The sequence below is a fragment of the Heloderma suspectum genome, chromosome 3 (assembly GCF_057233095.1).
Source record: "Heloderma suspectum isolate Gila_16-S chromosome 3, 16-S_ref, whole genome shotgun sequence".
In the NCBI taxonomy this organism is placed as follows: Eukaryota; Metazoa; Chordata; class Lepidosauria; order Squamata; family Helodermatidae; genus Heloderma; species Heloderma suspectum.
The window spans coordinates 266,939,567-266,958,467 of record NC_139460.1 but is presented as its reverse complement, the minus strand read 5'-3'; the positions used below and the strand labels follow the sequence as shown (position 1 = coordinate 266,958,467).

Here is an 18,901-nt window from a genome sequence, read left to right as displayed (position 1 = left end):
TGATGCAGCGAATGTTGGCGATTTGATCTCTAGTTCCTCTGCCTCTTCGAAACCCAGCTTGTACTTCTGGTAGTTCTCGGTTCGCATACTGCTGAAGCCTAGCTTGTAGGATTTTGAGCATCACCTTGCCGGCATGTGAAATGAGCGCAATTGTGCGGTAGTTTGAACACTCTTTGGCGTTGCCCTTCTTTGGAATTGGAATGTAAACTGACCTTTTCCAGTCTCGTGGCCACTGTTGAGTGTTCCAGATTTGTTGGCATATTGAATGCAGCACTTTAACAGCATCATCTTTTAGGATTTTAAATAGCTCAGCTGGAATACTGTCATCTCCGCTAGCTTTGTTGTTACTAATGCTTCCTAAGGCCCACTTGACTTCACTCTCTAGGATGTCCGGCTCAAGTTCAGTGACCGCACTATCATGGCTATCAGGGACATTCAGATCTTTCCTGTATAGTTCTTCTGTGTATTCTTGCCACCTCTTCTTAATCTCATCTGCTTCTGTTAGGTCCCTGCCTTCTTTGTCCTTTATCATGCCCATCTTTGCACAAAACGTTCCCTTGAGATCTCCAATTTTCTTGAAGAGATCTCTAGTCTTTCCCATTCTGTTGTTTTCCTCAATTTCTTTGCATTGTTCATTTAAGAAGGCCTTCTTGTCTCTCCTTGCTATTCTCTGGAACTCTGCATTCAGTTGGGTATATCTTCCCCTTTCTCCCTTGCTTTTCGCTTCCCTTCTTTCCTCAGCTACTTGTAAAGCCTCATCAGACAGCCACTTGGCTTTCTTGCATTTCTTTTTCTTTGGGACGGATTTCGTTGCTGCCTCCTGAACAATGTTACGGACCTCCGTCCATAGTTCCTCAGGCACTCTGTCTATCAGGTCTAATCCCTGAAATCTATTCCTCACCTCCACTGTATATTCATCAGGGATATGATTTAGGTCATACCTGAACGGTTTAGTGGTTTTCCCGACGTTCTTCAATTTAAGCCGAAATTTTGCAAGAAGCAGCTCATGATCTGAGCCACAGTCAGCTCCAGGTCTTGTTTTTACTGACTGTATGGAGCTTCTCCATCATAACTGTGCGCAAATTAGCCTATATGCAGTCTCACCTTGTCAATTTCCTTGTACTTTACCTACTCCACTTTGGGGCTCCCCTTGATAGCTGAAACATACAAGGAAATTGACAGTGCAAGACTACCCATATTGGACAGCCGAATCTGTGTTCTTGCACACTTGTAAAAGACTGGGGGGGGGGGGGTTTAAAGTCATGACCCTATTTCATGTCTTTAAAAAAAACCTAGCTTAAAGTGGGCTAGATGAAACAACGATCCGGTGGATCCACAGTTGGCTACAGAATCGGTCTCAAAGAGTGCTTATCAATGGGACCTTCTCAAACTGGGGAGAGGTAACGAGAGCCAGTGTGGTGTAGTGGCTAGAGTGCTGGACTGGGAGTCGGGAGATCCGGGTTCTAGTCCCCACTCGGCCATGGAAGCTCACTGGGTGACTTTGGGCCAGTCACAGACTCTCAGCCCAACCCACCTCACAGGGTTGTTGTTGTGAGGATAAAATGGAGGAAGGAGGAGGATCATGTACGCTGCCTTGAGTTCCTTGGAGGAAAAAAGGCGGGATATAAATGCAATAAATAAATAAATAAACGAGTGGGTACCGCAAGGCTCAGTCCTGGGCCCAGTGCTCTTCAACATTTTTATTAATGACTTGGAGTTGGAGGTGCAGGGAATGCTGATCAAATTTGCAGATGACACAAAATTGGGCAGGATAGCTAATAGTTTGGAAGACAGAAACAAAATTCAAAGTGATCTGGATAGACTGGAGCGCTGGGCAGAAAACAACAGAATGACATTTAATAGGGATCAATGCCAAGTTCTGCACCTAGGAAAAAGAAACCAAATGCACAGTTACAAGATGGGGGATACGTGGCTCAACCACACTACAAGCGAGAAGGATCTTGGGATTGTTGTCGATCACAAGCTGAATATGAGCCAACAATGTGATGTGGCTGCAAAAAAGGCAAATGCTCTTTTGGGCTGCATTAATAGAAGCATAGCTTCCAAATCCCGGGAAGTACTAGTTCCCCTCTACTCAGCACTGGTTAGGCCTCATCTGGAGTACTGTGTCCAGTTCTGGGCACCACACTTAAAGAAGGATGCGGACAAACTGGAGAGGGTTCAGAGGAGGGCAACAAAGATGATCAGGGGACTGGAAACAAAGCCCTATGAAGAGAGACTGAAAGAACTGGGCATGTTTAGCCTTGAGAAGAGAAGACTGAGGGGAGATATGATAGCACTCTTCAAGTACTTGAAAGGTTGTCACAGAGAAGAAGGCCAGGATCTCTTGTTGATCATCCCAGAGTGCAGGACACGGAATAATGGGCTCAAGTTACAGGAAGCCAGATTCCGGCTGAACATCAGGACAAATGTCCTGACTGTTAGAGCAATACGACAATGGAACCAATTACCTGGGGAAGTGGTGGGCTCTCCCACACTGGAGGCATTCAAGACGAGGCTGGACAGCCATTTGTCAGGGATGCTCTGACTTGGATTCCTGCATTGAGCAGGGGGTTGGACTCGATGGCCTTGTAGGCCCCTTCCAACCCTACTATTCTATGATTCTATGATTTCAAGATCCCCCCACAAAAAAAATCTGTGCAAATTGCCGCCATTTAAAAAAATGGAATCTGCGTTCCAGATTGATTCCAGCGAGGGGAAATGGAATAAATCTGCCAAGGTGAACTGGAAAAATCTGTTGAGTTTTCATCATCCAAACAGAAGTCTTGAACATCCCTAGTATAGTATTTGAAGTATTTGCTGCTGTTTTAGCTCCCTCTAGGGGTGGTTTACATATTTTCAATCTTTATGCTTTCTCAATGTCAGATTTATCAATCATTTTAGAAATTTGATTGATAAAGGAGTGTGTAAGGCACACCAAAGAAGCAGCATATAAAAATATAGAACTTTTGTTGATCCTGCAGGAGCAGCTTGAAGGAAGAAGAAACCTAGCACAAGCTCATGGCAGTTGTGATGAGAGAATTCTAAAGAACATAGGAAGTTTGGACAAGCAGCTTGAAGGAGGAATGGAGATAGAGGAAAAGTGTTTGAAGGACAGCAATCAGGGTCAGCTGTACCATAAGGCAGACTGAGGCAGCTGCTTCAGACAGCAAATGTTGTGGGTTGGAGAGTAGCAGTGAGGAGTTGGAGGACAGAGTTGTGTGTGCCATGTGACCTGCCCTGCACCTCCTAGGCTAGCCCGCCATCCTCAGGTGCAGTGGAACAGGCTGCCCTGTTGCCAGTGTTGAAGTAGGATCCAACTGCTATTCCGGTCACCTTCTGTACATGAATGGGAGTGGGGTGCCATCTTGTCCTTTGCCTCAGGCGGGAAAATGTCTTGGACCTGTCCCGAGAGCAATGATTGTAACAATGAGCAAGGAAGATATTGGAGCCACTGTACTTTGCTTGGCCTTTGTAGCTGGATTAGACCCAACAGAAAATGGCAGTTGCTTAGATATTAATTGTGAATATTGGAGGAAAATGTTTGAGGAACCGTATGGACAGTGAAATATTAAGATGGTGGGAAAATGGGAAGAGTCAAGATGGCTTCTGGGATATTTTTTTATTTATAAAATGTATTACCCACTTTTCATGATAAAATGATCCCAAAGCAGGGTACAAAACCAATAAAAGATGGTAAGGTCATACAAACATCAACTGATAAAATGGGAGAACAGAAACACAGATAAATAACACTTTACAAGATGCAGTAACACAGTTTCAATCAGCCTGGGTGAACAAGCAGGTCTTTAGTTGGTGACAAAAAGCTTGTAGCCACCAACTGTATATGAGGCGAGAGGGAGTTTCACAAGCAGGATGCCTGGATCGAGTATACCCTTTCTCAAGTTGCCATTTATCAATCCCAGGCAAATGCAGGACCATCAAGAGGGCATCCCCACTAGATCTTAATATCTGAGCAGGTACGTAAAGGAGGAGGTGCTCCACCAGGTACCCATGTTCTAAGCCATGTAGGGTCTTAGATGTCAGCATCAGTACCTTGAACTTGGCCTGGTAGCTTGTTGGCAACCAGTCCAACTCCTTCAGAACTGGTGTAATATGTTCCTCGTAGGCAGTCTCAGTCAGCAGCCTAGCCATGACATTTTGCACTAGCTGCAGTTTCTGGGCCAATCTCAAAGATGGCCCCACATAAGGCATATTGCAGTACCCTAGTCTTGAGGTTACCAGGGCATGGATCACTGTAGCCAAGCTATCCCTGTCCAGGAACAGCTGTAACTATTCTGTATCTCTGGCCCAACTCCAGATGCAAGCTTTAAAATCCTGCACTGGAGGGAACGGGCCTCCTGTCACAGGTGGTGGAATCTCTGTGGACCACAGCCATCCTCCCCCTGTGACCCCCAGTCTGTGCTCATGCTGAACCAAGTACCTAGGTGGGCAGAGGTGAGTCAGGGTGATCCTGCCCAGCTCCCCTACCCAGATCTTCATAATACATGCCAGGTTGACCCCCTCATCCACAATTCAATTGTGGATGATATTTTGGACTGACCTGGGGTTAACTGATAGACCACCAGACCAGAGGGCATTCTGACAGCGCAGCTTGGATCCTAATAGATGGGAGGCACTCTGGCCTAGGGGACAACTTTCAGCCAGTGTCCCTCATGTTTCCTCACCTAGCCAATCCAACCCTCCTGTCCCATACTGCCCGCTGCCCATCACAGTTGGAATTTTGGCACTCCAGCCCCTCGCCCCCAATTATTATCACCCAAGTACATTATGCTGAAGGACAACAATACCAACAATTAAGAAGTGCAAAGGCATGCAAGCAGGTTGATTAGATCTTTATAAAATGCAGGCAGCATAAACCCAAACTGTAAACAACAACATTCAATATAAAATACATAAAAGGATATAAAGAGCATGCATAAACAGATACAAATAAATGCTGCCCTCTGTCTCCTCCCCCCTCAGATCTTCATCCTAGCCCTGTCTCTCACTGACAGCCACTTGTCATTACTCCCACCTCCACATCCAGGAACTTTCCTACGTCCAGGCTCCAACCTTGTGATTCTTTGATTCTCACCTTTGCCCCAAGAGAAGACAGTCACAGAATCTCACACTGTAACTGTCTTCCCTCTTATGCCAGAGTAAATCTAAGGGCAGGCACTGAAACATAAAACAAAAAGGAAAGGACACACACTGTTTCCGATATTTGCAGCTTTGAGCTACTCCCAGGCACTCCTTCACCACAACATCTCTGCTCAATCTGCCTTCTCTGGGTGCGGTAGACCATCCCAAAAGGGCTGGTCAAGGACTCGGTGATCTCTGTCCATTTCTCCCATAGCCATCAATATTCCATCCACTCACTCCTAGTGGTGTAGTGGTTCATTTTGAAGTGCAAGTGCTCATCATGACAGTCTCCATAGCCACACCCCCAAGGAGAGTCCAAAAATGCAGGCAGCTGTGTCGATCCATATCAACAAACCAGTTCTAGCAGTTTTTATCTCCACCAGGAGTAGCTGTTTTGTTACGTTAATGGGCCTTACCTGCCAATTCAAGACCAAGCCATCACCCCCAAATATTTTACATTACAACAGAAAACAATATATTGTTGCTGGGGAAATTCATCCCCCCACCCAGCTACTGTGAGTGTTGCAGCTAAACGTAGAGAATTCTAAGGTGGCAGATTATGTCAGCATCCGTGCTAATCAAAAAGTGCTGATGCTGCATCCCTGTGAACCCTGGCTCCGCTACACCCCATAGCTGCAATCCCCACCCATGCTAGATGTTGACATGGTGGCATCTCCTTGGGAACAGGGGGCCAGATGTATTCGGTTTGACTTCCTTGCTCCTGAAGACCTGACTGCTTTCAGTTTCGTGCTGCCTCTCATGTTCCAGTGACTGTTCCTGCCTCCTGCTGGCTGCTCGCCTCAGCTGAGAGCTGCTTCCCCCTTTTCATGGCTCCTTATCGGAGGTGTTACTGCTGTCATTACTTCAGCAAATTTGCACAAATTTACCTTCCATTTACTGTCCTGCCTTTAAATTTGTGCACATTTACCCTCTGTTTACTGCCCTGCCTTTAAATTTGTGCACATTTACCTTCCATTTACTGCCCAGCCTTTACATTTGTGAAATCTTCCTGACAGTGTTAAAAAAACTCTGAGTTGGTTGAATGGAACAAAGCAAATGGGGTGCATACACCAGCAGTAATTATACCCGCCTGCCTCAGTGGAGCCCCATTCGTTTCATCCCTTGCAGTGCCTTCAAAGAGTTTTTTTAAAAAAACACTAGGGATATTTGTGAACATGCACTGAAGCACAGTCACCCCAGCAGTAACTGCTCTGAAAAGGAGCCATAAAAGGGGGGAGGGAGCCAATAATTCCCATTTGTTGACTTACTCTGGACCCAGGGAAGTGTTAAAAGTGGGGAGGAAACTGACAAGTGTCAGTTCAAGGCTAATAGCTAGAGGATTACATTGCCAAGTGGGAGTTATTGTCCCCCCCACCTTTTGGTGCTCCTTTTGGAGCACTTACTCTGCTCTCATTTTTTCCCTTTTTCCGTGCTTCTGAATTGTTCAGAAGAACTGGGTTCGTACTTTCTTCTGTATTATCCCCCCGCCCCACCGGTCCTTTGCAAGTGTGTGCAGAGTAGCCTCTGTGCAGTATTGCCTTGTCAGTTTCCTTGTATGTTACCTATGCCACTTTGGCACTTCCTTTGACAGCCATAAGATACAAGGAAATTGACAAGGCGAGACTACATGTAGTGGACAGGTGGTTCTGAGCACTTGTGAAAGACCAGATTTTAGGGCAGGAGGAAATATGATCCCATTTGCCTACTCCCAAAGCACTGAGGGGGGGAGTGGTGACGGAGTTATGGTCCTTCCAAAGTGTTGTTTTAGCATCAGTGAAGGGGCAGTCACTGTCAATGGAGGCTGGAGACAGTACTGGCGAGATCGTGAAGACCAGCATGGGCTTTTTTTGCCACTCTTGCAAGTGGCTCTGTATTTATTTAAAACATTTATTATTTTATTTAAAACATTTCTATCCCACCCTATATCATTAAGATCTCTGTAGGCACTTGGGATAAGCCATGCTACCAGGTTCAGATATTACAACAAGCCACCCTGAGAACAAGCTACCCTCAACAACCCTGCTACAAGCCATGGGTTCTCAGGGTGGTTTGTTCACAAAAACAACCCACACTGAATTGTCCGCACTGTGTTCAGACATCACGATAAGCCACGCTGACACTAACAAGGGTCACAACCGACCGTGGCTTATCGTGTCGTGCGAACCCAGTAAGAGCCTCCAGTCAGTGTTCTTATATAGATCACATATCATAGTGTATTTGAACTATTATTCTGAGACTGCTTTAGGGGATTTTTTTTAATGATGGACACTCCTGAGGAATTCCACCCTGAGGAGTTGTTCCCAGTGTTTAAGTGACTATTTGATTTATTTTAGTGCTGCAATTATACGAGCTTTAGAACAAGAAGTGAACCATGCAAATATTGATCCCACTGTGAAAGCTGTTGTGATTTGTGGGGCAAATGGAAAATTCAGTGCAGGTAAGAGCCTTTGAATTCATTCTTGTCTATCACCTTTCTTTCTGCTCCTATTAAAAATTGTGAAGTTTTGGAACTCTGCATTGGTACTGTGGATTTGCCTCTGGCATTGGCTACATTCTTGGCATTTGCTGGGGTGGCGGGGAGGAAATGCAGGCAAATTAAATGCCAATATGCATATGAAATGTACTTACAGTACCAAATAAGATAGAGCCTGAGCTGCTTTTGCATATATCATGCAAAGTGCATTTTAAACCTTGAACTGGCCAGTGATTTCTCCAACATCGTAAAGCAATTTACCTGTGATTAAAATGGGCAGTTATTTCACAGAGCTGCAGAGTTGAAGACTCAGATTCACTGACATCAGCCCCCTTTTCTACATTATTGTTTTCCACCAATTCCCTAACTTGCCTTCAACTTGACCTACATTAATTATCTCTTGATGTCTATATTTGCTCATGTTAACGTGTACAGCATTCTGTTGGCTTTGTGAGGGAATTGTTTTGGTTTACTGGATGTTGTTTTAACTGATTAGATCAGTTTGTATTATTGCCACCCCTGTGACTTGCTGACCATTTTATTTAGTTTTTTGTCAACTTCGCTAACAATGTTTTTTCCTAGATTATCAATAAAGATGTTGAATGTATATAGTAGATCAATACAAGGTCTTACACTAGAGACACACAGGGAAAATTCCTCTTTAAAATGTATTTGACATCTGTCGTTCTACCAGTATATAATTTATTATGGAATGAGTTCTTGGATTTTGTTTCTTAATTGAGGCTGCAATCCTATAATCACTTACCAGAGAGTAAAAGCCATTTCATGTAAGTGAACATGCATAGGATTGTTCTGCACAGTTTGCTATCCACCAGCACTAGTATTGTTCCATTGGTTTCAAAGACTGATCAGAGAACTGAAAGGGTCCAAAGAGCCATTTCTTTCAACCCTTGTGACAAGGCAGATCTGTCTACCTATGGACCTGACCTTCCATGGTGGAATACCAATATCAGTGCTTAGTGAATAACCCACTAGCTATCTTATATAAACATAATTTTCTGAGTTCAATAGCTACAAAAGGCATAAATTTCTGCTAAATGTGATTCAGGTAGGATATTCTTTGACTTGCAGTTTTCAGACTTCAATTATTCATAATAAGCCATTTAATCTGGGAGCTTTAGTGATACCACAATTACAGCAGTTGTGGTTGTCCATCCACAGAGTTCTATTAAAAAGTCCCAAGGACACAAAATATATAGGATATGTTCCCAGGAAGCCATTTATGTCCACAAAATAGATGGCGGTATATTAATAGTGCCCCTCTGCTGATAGAAGGCGTCCGTCAAGGGAACGGGAGGCATTTCTAGGGATTCACCTCCCACCCATGCCTCTACAAAATCTGCTCTAAAGGGTCCCCCAAACCTCCATAACAGATGGGAGGGGGTTGCAGAGAGGAGGGGCAAATCATTAAAATCACACACACACACACACACACTCTCTCTCTCTCTCTCTCTCCTCTGAAGAAGGCCTTACATCAGTAGCGGGACACCAGTTGGATACCACTCAGACTCTTTAATAGCTATATTTGACTATTTTCACCCTATTTGAAGTCGACAAATCTTGACTGGTGTTAGTGATCATCTCCTGAACTATAGATGGCTTTCATATTTATTATTATTGTTGTTTTTATTGATTTATTATTCATATTTATATACCAGCTTATATGTTAAAAAGCCACCAAGGTAGCGTACAACAATTTAAAACAACAAAACTTTAAAACAATAAAAACAGAACATTAAAAATAGTTACAACATTAAAACTACACATTTTAAAAGTCCAAATTGAACAGTTACACCCTTTCTAAAGGCCAAGAGAGTGGGGGCCAATTGTAGTTCTTGAAGGAACGCTTTCCAGAGTTTGGGGGCAACACAGGAAAACTGGGTATTTACTTGGAGCAATGGCAAATTGACATGGTTTTGGTCACTTTCCTTAGGTGCTGATATCAAAGGATTTTCCATCACTGACCGGACAGGCATGCCCAGTTTGGAGTCAGTAATTTCTTTAATAGAGAATAGTGAAAAGCCAGTGGTGGCTGCGATTGAAGGCATGGCTTTCGGAGGAGGCCTGGAGGTGGCACTGGGCTGTCATTACAGGATTGCAAATGTGAAGGTAAAATTTTTTCAAAACAAAAGCCTTAGATAGCTGAATTTGTCGGAAGAACTCCAAATGCCTCAATGTAAGTTCCCTCCCATGGGTTCAAACATGGGGGTCTTATTTCCAACTCACACACCATCCAGAACCCTCTGAGTTTGAATGATAAAAGTGCTTTACTAAAAATAAAAGGATATTGAATGCAATTAAAATGAAATTGTATGTATGGCACTTACAGTTGTAAGCAGTGAATAAATAAATCCCCAAAACCAAATAAATGAAAGAACTGAAGATTAATAACTGGACATAACAACATAAGAAGAGCCATGCTGAATCAGACGAAAAGCCTAGCTAGACCAGCATTCTGTTCATACAGTGACCAACCAAAAACATCTCTCTTACGCAGTTAGCAGTCTGTAAGCAAAGCCATTCTTACAGATAATGAACCAAATAACAAATAAAATACTTAATTAGAAAGTGGTAACACTACCATGAGATGTTGTTCCTATTGGTGAACAATTCAGGTTCTTGCTAGAGATAAGCACTTCTAAATGCCATTGAGGCTGTTCGCAGGATGAAACAACCCACACCAGCAGAAACCATGGCCTGTTTTTGGATTATGCAAGGGTTGTTTAACCCTCGCACAACCCACCTCTGCTGGGTTCAGACAACATGACAAGCCACGGTTGAGGCTTTAATTTTCATGATGGCGCCTATGGGTGCCACAGCTCATCATGGCTTAAATAAACTGCAGCGATCATGTGAACCCAGTCACTGTAATAGGGGACAGATAAACAAGCATTTAATGCTCCCATTGAAAACAATGGGACTTAAAAGTGCTTAGCGTTTGGCAAGACCATTCCCATGGTTAATGATATACTCCAACATCTACAGGTCTACCCTTAACTGCAGTCACACTACATTCTGATCTCTCTCTCTTTTTTAATTGAAAGCTTTATTAAGTTTTTTAAATACCCAATGCAACTGGGGCAGGAGGAAAGAGGGGTTGATATTATAAGTATGAGATATATCATATTTAGGATAACAAATAGGTAACCACTCACAATAGTAATACATGTAGTAAATTTTAAAAAATATTCAAATAGAGCTGCTTCTGAAAAAGGAAAACCAGTCTAGGCTTACATATTTATTTAATGTATTTATTTAATCAATAGACCTCTTGACTATACCTAAAAAGACATCCTGAAGCAGATGCAGAATCTCAGTCCTGGAGCTAAATCCATCCCTCCAGGGTTCCCCAGAAGGCTACGCCCCCATCTCCTTTTTCCCAGCCATCAATTATTTGGTGGATGTGCAGTAACTATTTATTAATGGCTGTGACATCATTAACAATGAGTGATTCAGCTCTCCATCCCCACACTCGCATATACCTGTGTCATTTTGTGAACTGTCCTTTTTATTGGGAATATATTTTTATTAAGTTCTGAATTATTAGATAAGCAAACTCACTGCTAGAATGCTCATTCTGTGGTTTAAAAAAAGGTTAAAGAGCAGCAAGCAGGGCCATTGCTAGGCCTGGGCCCAAATCTATTTCCCAGGGGCCCAGACTTCCCCAGAGCACTGAGTGTCCATTGATGCCAATGGAAGCTTTCTTTCTTAGCTTAAATGCCCTGCGGGGGGCGATTATCAAGGAGAACTGCAGCTTTTCTGATTATGTAGGGAAGTCCTAACAGAAGTAAAATGTATTTTAAATTAGGGAAAGGGAGTCTAGCCTCTTGAAACCCTTGGGCCCATATAGAGCAGTTTTCTAGAAGGAATTAGGTGACAGAACAAGCTTGCTTTGCTGCTTGTCCAGAACTCTTTAACCAAATATCCCATCTGCACTCCAGGCTCGGGTAGGTTTGCCTGAGGTCACAATAGGCTTACTTCCTGGTGCTGGTGGGACCCAGCGGCTTCCCAGACTGATTGGAGTACCAGCTGCACTTGATATCATCACCACAGGTAAACTCCTTTAGATATGAATGCACACACAGAGGTGTCATATACGCAAACAGTAAGTGGTACACCTGGGTATGTTACACAGACACATTACAAGAAACTGAACATCTCTGCTGGTAATATATTAGGGAAGGACGTTGTGAATGCACACTTTGCATGTATAAGGTCCTAGGGTCAATCTCTGGAACATCTAGGTGACAAGATCTCCAACTGTAGGCAAGAAAGGCCTGCTTGGCTAGTCCTAGACTAGGTTAGATGGACGATTGAGGTGACTCAGTCTAAGGCAGTTCCTTATACATATAAAGAGGGTGAGATCAAGCAGTTTCAGTGTATACCACTTTTGCTTACAGCCCAGTTAGCATCCAGAGATGATTGGCCATTCAGCCTGTTTGGGTTGGGGTTGTACTCTCCCTTAAGAATCATCTATGCAGTTTAGGAGTGCTTCTGGCTTTAGTGCTGCTCCTGGATGCTCAAGTGACAGCAGTGTCCAGGAGTGCTTTTCAGCAGCTGTGGCTAATCTACCAGCTACATCCTTTCCCTAAGAAGCTGGACCTTGCCGTGTTTAATCGTGCCCTAATTATATCCAGGTTAGAGTATTGTAACATGGTCTATGTAAGGCTGCCTCTGAAGAGTGTTTAGAAGCTTCCGTTGGTTCAGAACACCTCCTCCCATCTCACACACACACACACACACACACACACACGTCTGGCTGCTGTATTCTGAACATATTACCCCAGTGTTATGCCAATTGGACAGGCTGTGAATTTGTTCTTGGGCACAATCCAAAATTCTGGTCTGAATGTTTAAGGCTCTAAACAACCTGGGATGAAGATATTTTGGGACCTTCCTCCTTTCATATGAACCTGCCCAAATGCACTTTGCTCAGCAGCCAAAGTCCTGCTGACTCCATACCACCACCCACCACCATCTGATGTACAGTGGATGACGGAAACTCCAGACTACAGCACCTAGGCTCTAGAACACTCATCCCAAAGAGGACCACGCATCTTCCTCATTGTTCAACTTTCAGCGTGCAGTTAAAATGTGGCTTCTCAGGAAAGCCTTTGGGCTGATTTCAGGTGGCCTAAGGAATTTATTTTTTGTCAGCTGTGATTATTATGTTATTGTCTTTTTTTGTTTGTATTGATTATGTGGTCTTACTTGTTATTATAAGCCTTGAGCATTTTATTGAGTGACATGATATAAACAATTTAAATGACTCCTTTACTGACTGTCCATATATCTACTTTACCACCTATTGCGCTCAAGACCACCAGCTTTGTCGGGTAGGTATGGGCAGTCTAAGACCACCCCAGGCAGTCTCTGAGTGACAAGTGACTTAGGCTGAGCATCCCAGACACAGTCAGCTGCTTTATAAGGCTGGATGGAACCCTGTTGGCCCTGTGCCACCTAATCTCTGCTGAACTGGCAGCTGCAGTACCACCCCCTGGCCATCAGCAGTGATGTTTTGGCAGAACAACAATGAGTTGACCAGCAAGCCATTATGGTGAAGCATAGAGTTTGACACCCACTACAGCCCCTGCTTTGAGACCTCTGGCGCTTCAGAGGCTAGCGTACAGCCCTGCTGATTCCATTGTGCTTGCGTTGCTAGTCCCATATGATTTTGTCTACAGTGTTCAAAGCCAGTGGAGGCTGGTGGCTCCGATGTCAGTGGGGCAGCGAATCCGCCCCAAGGTTTAGTCAGAACTCTAGAGGAGCTATCCATGGTACCTAGGGAGGTAGTGGGCTCTCCCACACCGGAGGCCTTCAAGACGAGGCTGGACAGCCATCTGTCAGGGATGCTCTGACTTGGATTCCTACATTGAGCAGGGGGTTGGACTTGATGGCCTGTAGGCCCCTTCCAACCCTACTATTCTATGATTCCATGATTCTAAGGTGCTTTGCGCCTTGGATAGCGCCTTTAGGGTGCAATCCTATGCATGTTTAGACAGAGAAAAGGCCTACAACTCCCAGCATTCCCCAGCCAGCATTACATGCATGTTTAAACTTGCATAGGATTGTGCCCTTAGAGTTTTGACTAGTTCTGACTGCAACCCTGGTGCGAATTCACTGCCCCAGTGACATCGGAGCCACCTGCCTCCTCTGGCGCATTCCACCAGAAAACCTCTCTTGAACCAGCTGAATAGCAGGTAGGTTTTAAACGAAACCTGAACTCTTACTACTTTGTGCCAGGAAAACATGTGCCAGCTACTGAAGCGCTGAAACTGGGGATTCTAGATGAGCTTGTGGAAGAAAATACAGTTGAAGCTGCCATAAGCTTAGCAGAAAGAGTATCAGGTAAGAATCCTTAACTGTATCGGGCATCAGTGTAGCACAACAGGCAGGACCTGAAGACCAAACTAATATAACCCCTATGGGAACTACCAGAGACACTGACCAATGGAAATCATTATTTAGCAGATCTTTCCTCATTTACATGTGTATGAACTCCTACACATGCACCCAACCAAACCATGTAAGGATCTTTAACCAAAACTCACAGTGTACTACAATAGAAATCGGGGTACCTAAATGTGATTTCCATGTCATTTGCAACAAAAAGTAGTTTTGCAGAGATTTCTGTTTGTTTACTTCTTTGTTGATTATTAGACATCTAGTGTGCAGTGACTTGGAAGGACAAAAACTAGTGAGACCCCATAGGAGCACCTGAGGCCTGCCTGAATCACTGAGCACACTGCTCTTGTTGCAGTTCACTCATGGGAAATGATTTCTCCAGAGTCATTGCCAACAAATGGCAGAACATAATTTAGCACCCAAGCAGCATTATTGCCAGCTGTGACAAAACCACAATTGGAAAACAGAGACATGCTTAGAACGGAGTGGTCTAATCACATCACCAAGTCAAAGAAATCACTATTTATAAAATACAAACAGGCTTAACATGACCAACGGGTAACTAACAGTGCAAGCCAATACATGTCTACTCAGAAGTAAATCCAGTTGCACTCAATGGGATTTACTCTCAGGGAGAGAGCGCAGGACAGGAAGACCTGGCGTGCTATGGTCCATGGGGTCATGAAGAGTCGGACACGACTGAACGACTGAACAACAACAACAAAGTTGGTATAGGAATGCAGCCTAAGGTTGCAGTTCTATGCATACTTCTCTGGGAATAAGCTGCATTGAACGTAGTGTGATTTACTTCTAAGTAAACATGCATAGGATTGTGCTGTTAATTAGATTTTCTTAAGTGCCTGGGGCTTAAGAAGCAATCTAGTTGAACAACTAGATTCTCCCACATTTGGCTACGGATAAAGCTGAGCTTCTTCTCGTTGCTTCCCTGGAGATAATGGCAAGTGACTTATATTTCCTAGGACCAGAAGTCGAAATTTCAAGCAGTATGGCTCCACGGTGGCTGCTGCTACTAAATGAGCCACTGAGGTTAAAATCCTACACACACACACTTACTGGAGAGTAAGTCTTACTGAAATCAGTGGGATTTGCTTTTGAATATGTGTGCATAAGATTGCCCTGTAATTTAGTTCTGGAGTTTGAAGACACAGGAGTATCCAACAGGGCACAGCTGCTAATGGAAATTACGTTGTGGTAGCATAAACTATTCCAATGCAACACCAATAGTGTTAGCTGCCATGCCGATTCCGTTGTGCTAGAGTAGTTTATGCTAGTGCAATGTAATATATGTTAATTGTTGGATACTGCCCACAGATTTCCTCAACTGGTTTGCAACTTGTGGAGAGTATCCACTATTGTCACAATGTGAGTGTTAATGACGTTGTGCTAGCATAGTCCAATACTAGCACAACAGCATTAGTGCTTGCTAGGCAAAGGAGAGAAAGTGGCGATTTGCACTCATGTTGATTTACGCTAGTGCTGTGACACATTGGGTACTGCCCTGTATCTCCAGAAAATTTTCTTTTCTGCTCAATTAGAAGCCTTATGAACAAAGAACAGAAAACTCTTGTCTGTGTTTGCAATATTTTTTGCATCCACACTATGCAGTTTGTCCACCTGATGGCACCAAAACCTGAAAAATAATGTTGCTTCAAGGATTCAGCCCCAGTGTGCATGGAAGCAAATGATGGCAGTTTATCAGAGTTCCATAGTTCTTTGTGTTCATGGAGGCAGCTACTGTGCCATGGTTAAATGACGTCTGGGCAGTGTCTGCTTGATTATCAGTAGCTGTTCACAGCTCGTTGAAGGAAGGGTGGGATACAGATGTAACAAATAAGTAGTTCCCAATAAGCTGGCACTCATTCTACCCATAACACAATGCCAGGAGGACTTCGATGCCCACCCATACCAGTCATCTGTGTGTCTGAGGCAGCTTTCCAGAAAAGCAGATCTTTCTAGCATTAACTTGCCATAATTTGCCAATGGTATGTCAGGCATGTCGGGGAAGGGGGAGGAGACTACAGCTTTTTTTGAGCCTCATGGACATGCCCCCAGCAAAAAGGTCTTCTCTCTTTTCCTCTGAGAGTCAACCAGAGTAAGATGAGAGGGTGTGTTTGGGGTTGGGGCTCAGACATGCTAGTGCAGCATGGCTGACTGCTACAGTCCACATGCTGAGTTTGGTCTCCAGCCCATCTGCATGGCAGATAGGGACAAGCATGGGTTGTGGGATCGAGGTAAGTTAAAGACCCTCATGTCGTTTGAGATGTTCTTCTCCTGAATATCTGGTCTGATGTTGAAATACCAGGGAGGGACTGTGGCTCAGTGGTAGAGCCCCACCCTGTTTTGCATGCAGAAGGCTCCAGGTTCAATCCCCAGCATCTCCAGGTAGGGCTAGGAAAGAATCCTGCCTGAAACCCGGGAGAGCTGCTGCCAGTCAGTGTCGACAATACTGGGCTAGATGGACCCATGATCTGATTCAGTATAAGGCAACTTCCTATATACCAAACTATAAGCAGGAAAACCCCAGTATAGACACTTCACATCGTACCAGATAGCAACACCTAGGCAACAACCGTCTCTCTGCATCAAATTAGGCAAGTCCCCCAGGCAGATTATATTTGGCAGTTCCTGTCTGTACTTGGGTTCTAATTTTCCACAATCTATTTCATCTGCTTCAAGAGGCATTCCTGTCCCAGAGACTGTCCTGCCCTTATCATAGAGAAACAGGTGTCTGCGTCTTGGTAGATGAACCTTTTGATGTAGGTGTTTATTAACATTTGCCAGAGCTGTATCCCATAAATAATACATTATATATGATCTTGGCTTTCCTATATCGATAGTAAATATATTTGTCTTTATTATCTGGGGCTTAGATTTTATGAGAGTTGGAAAACATTATGAAATAGGACTGAATTTACATTACCTCCTTCTGGATACATTAAAGGTGCAATCCTATGCATGTTTAGGCAGAAAAAAGGTCATACAACTCCCAGCATTCCTCAGCCAGCTATGCTGGGAGTTGTAGGAATATTTTCTGTCTAAACATGCATACGATTGTACCATATAGGTGCTTCCAGACTGAAGGTTCCTAGTGCTACCATTCAGCTGGCATTGTGCAGCAATTCCATATATTTTCCTTAACGGATTTTTTGTTAGGAAAAAGATGGAAGAAGTGGTGGGAAACACAGGATGGCTGTGAATAGAAGACGATATCTGGACCCCTGGTAAAATTCTGTGAATGAGGCAGGGCAATGGTACCATAAAAGACGCATCTGGAACCATCCTTAGAAAACTTGTTTAGTTTTTTTGTTACTATGATGTTTTGAAATTCTTCTCTGCAAACATAAAGTTACAATATCCTTTTAATGTAAACAAGTATGTAATCCTAAACACACTTACTAAGGAGTAAGTACCAGTGAACTCAGTTTTTTATAAGTAAACATGCTTAGGGCTTCTCCGGATCAGGTTTTTTATCCCGCAACTTTAATGCAGCTTCTGCTTCCAGATTCTTTGCAGGATTAAGATGGGCCCCTTTACACACACTTCCTGGTGTTTCTTTTTTTTTCAGAGGACTGGCTTTATCTTCAAGTTCTATATGTTTCATTATATAGCCACTAGATGGCACAGTTATTATAGCACCATTTCCTCTTTACTTACACAGACAAATTGAAGCCGATTCAAGCTGTTTTTTTATTAGCTCATTATTTCCATTTCAAATTAAGCCACGGGAATGGTCGGAAACCACGGGAGAGGCACTGGAGAATGACAACATCATGTAAAGGACCCAGAAACTTCCGTGAGCAACCAATATCAATCACAGGATAAAAGTCCCATGTGGAGAAGCCCTTAGACTCACACTATATAATTCTCAGGGCTTTATCAAGAGGAATTTGTTTCACACATCTGATTTAGGGAATGCAGTCTTGGAAAACTGTGGGTAAAGAACTCGTTTATTTATTTGATTTATATCCTGCCTTTCCATCAAAAGTGGCACTCAAGGCAGCTAACCATTAAAAAAAAATAGTTCAGCTATCTAAAATCTTTTCTCATCAGGAGTATCAGGAGGATTAGGGAGGACAAGGGGATAGTTAAATTAATCTACTAATTTACCTGCTTACTTTGGGCAGTATCCAATACTGCCTCTACATCTTTGCTGCTTCTGTCGTGCCTGCAAGACCCAGTGCTAGTGCAACAGGAAGCTAGTGCTTCTTAAAGAAACCCTTGAAACAAGCAGAATCACTAGTTTCCAAAATGGGGCCAGCAGAGCTTCCTTCTGCGAGCTCCATTGACCTGCCTCGTTTCAGAAAATAATGCTTCCACTCATTTCTGGTGGCTTCAGGAACTGCCAGCTTCTCGTTGCACTAGGAGCGTGTCCCTCTAGCATGGGACCAGTGTTGGATGCTGCCCAATGCATGTGACTTGGGACTTAGTCCCGCTGAAGTTACTGGAACATACTTCCAATCCCGAATAAACATAAATAAGATCAAGCTGTACACTCCAATCCATTACTCTACACTCTTACTTTACTTTACATACTTTACACAGACTAGGCTTTTAATGTCCAATCATTCCGCCTCGTTCATGAAATTTTACGGGGGGTCCGGGCACCATGCTTCTTCCATCTTTTTTCTTACCGAGGAAAATCTGTTAAAGGAAAAAATGATGGGATAGCTATACAATACCTTTTGATTGTTAGTGCTAGGACCCCTCCCTCTGAAAGCACCCTAATCCTCACTGAGCGCAGTAGGAATGTAACATAAATATACCTACATAGGATCAAACTGCATGGCTGCAATTCTATGAATGCTTTATTGCTTTGCAATAAGTCCTATTGTGTTC

The 18,901-nt window shown here is 43.6% G+C and overlaps 1 protein-coding gene across 1 annotated transcript in view; it reads left to right on the top strand.

The window, feature by feature from the left end:
- EHHADH (enoyl-CoA hydratase and 3-hydroxyacyl CoA dehydrogenase) overlaps positions 1 to 18,901 on the top strand; it is a 35,800-nt gene that overhangs the window by 7,430 nt on the left and 9,469 nt on the right. The window contains exons 2-5 of the mRNA XM_084846864.1: positions 7,479 to 7,582; positions 9,573 to 9,748; positions 11,581 to 11,692; positions 13,883 to 13,987. Coding sequence (XP_084702990.1) covers positions 7,479 to 7,582; positions 9,573 to 9,748; positions 11,581 to 11,692; positions 13,883 to 13,987 — 497 coding nt within the window. The remainder of the gene's footprint in view (positions 1 to 7,478; positions 7,583 to 9,572; positions 9,749 to 11,580; positions 11,693 to 13,882; positions 13,988 to 18,901) is intronic.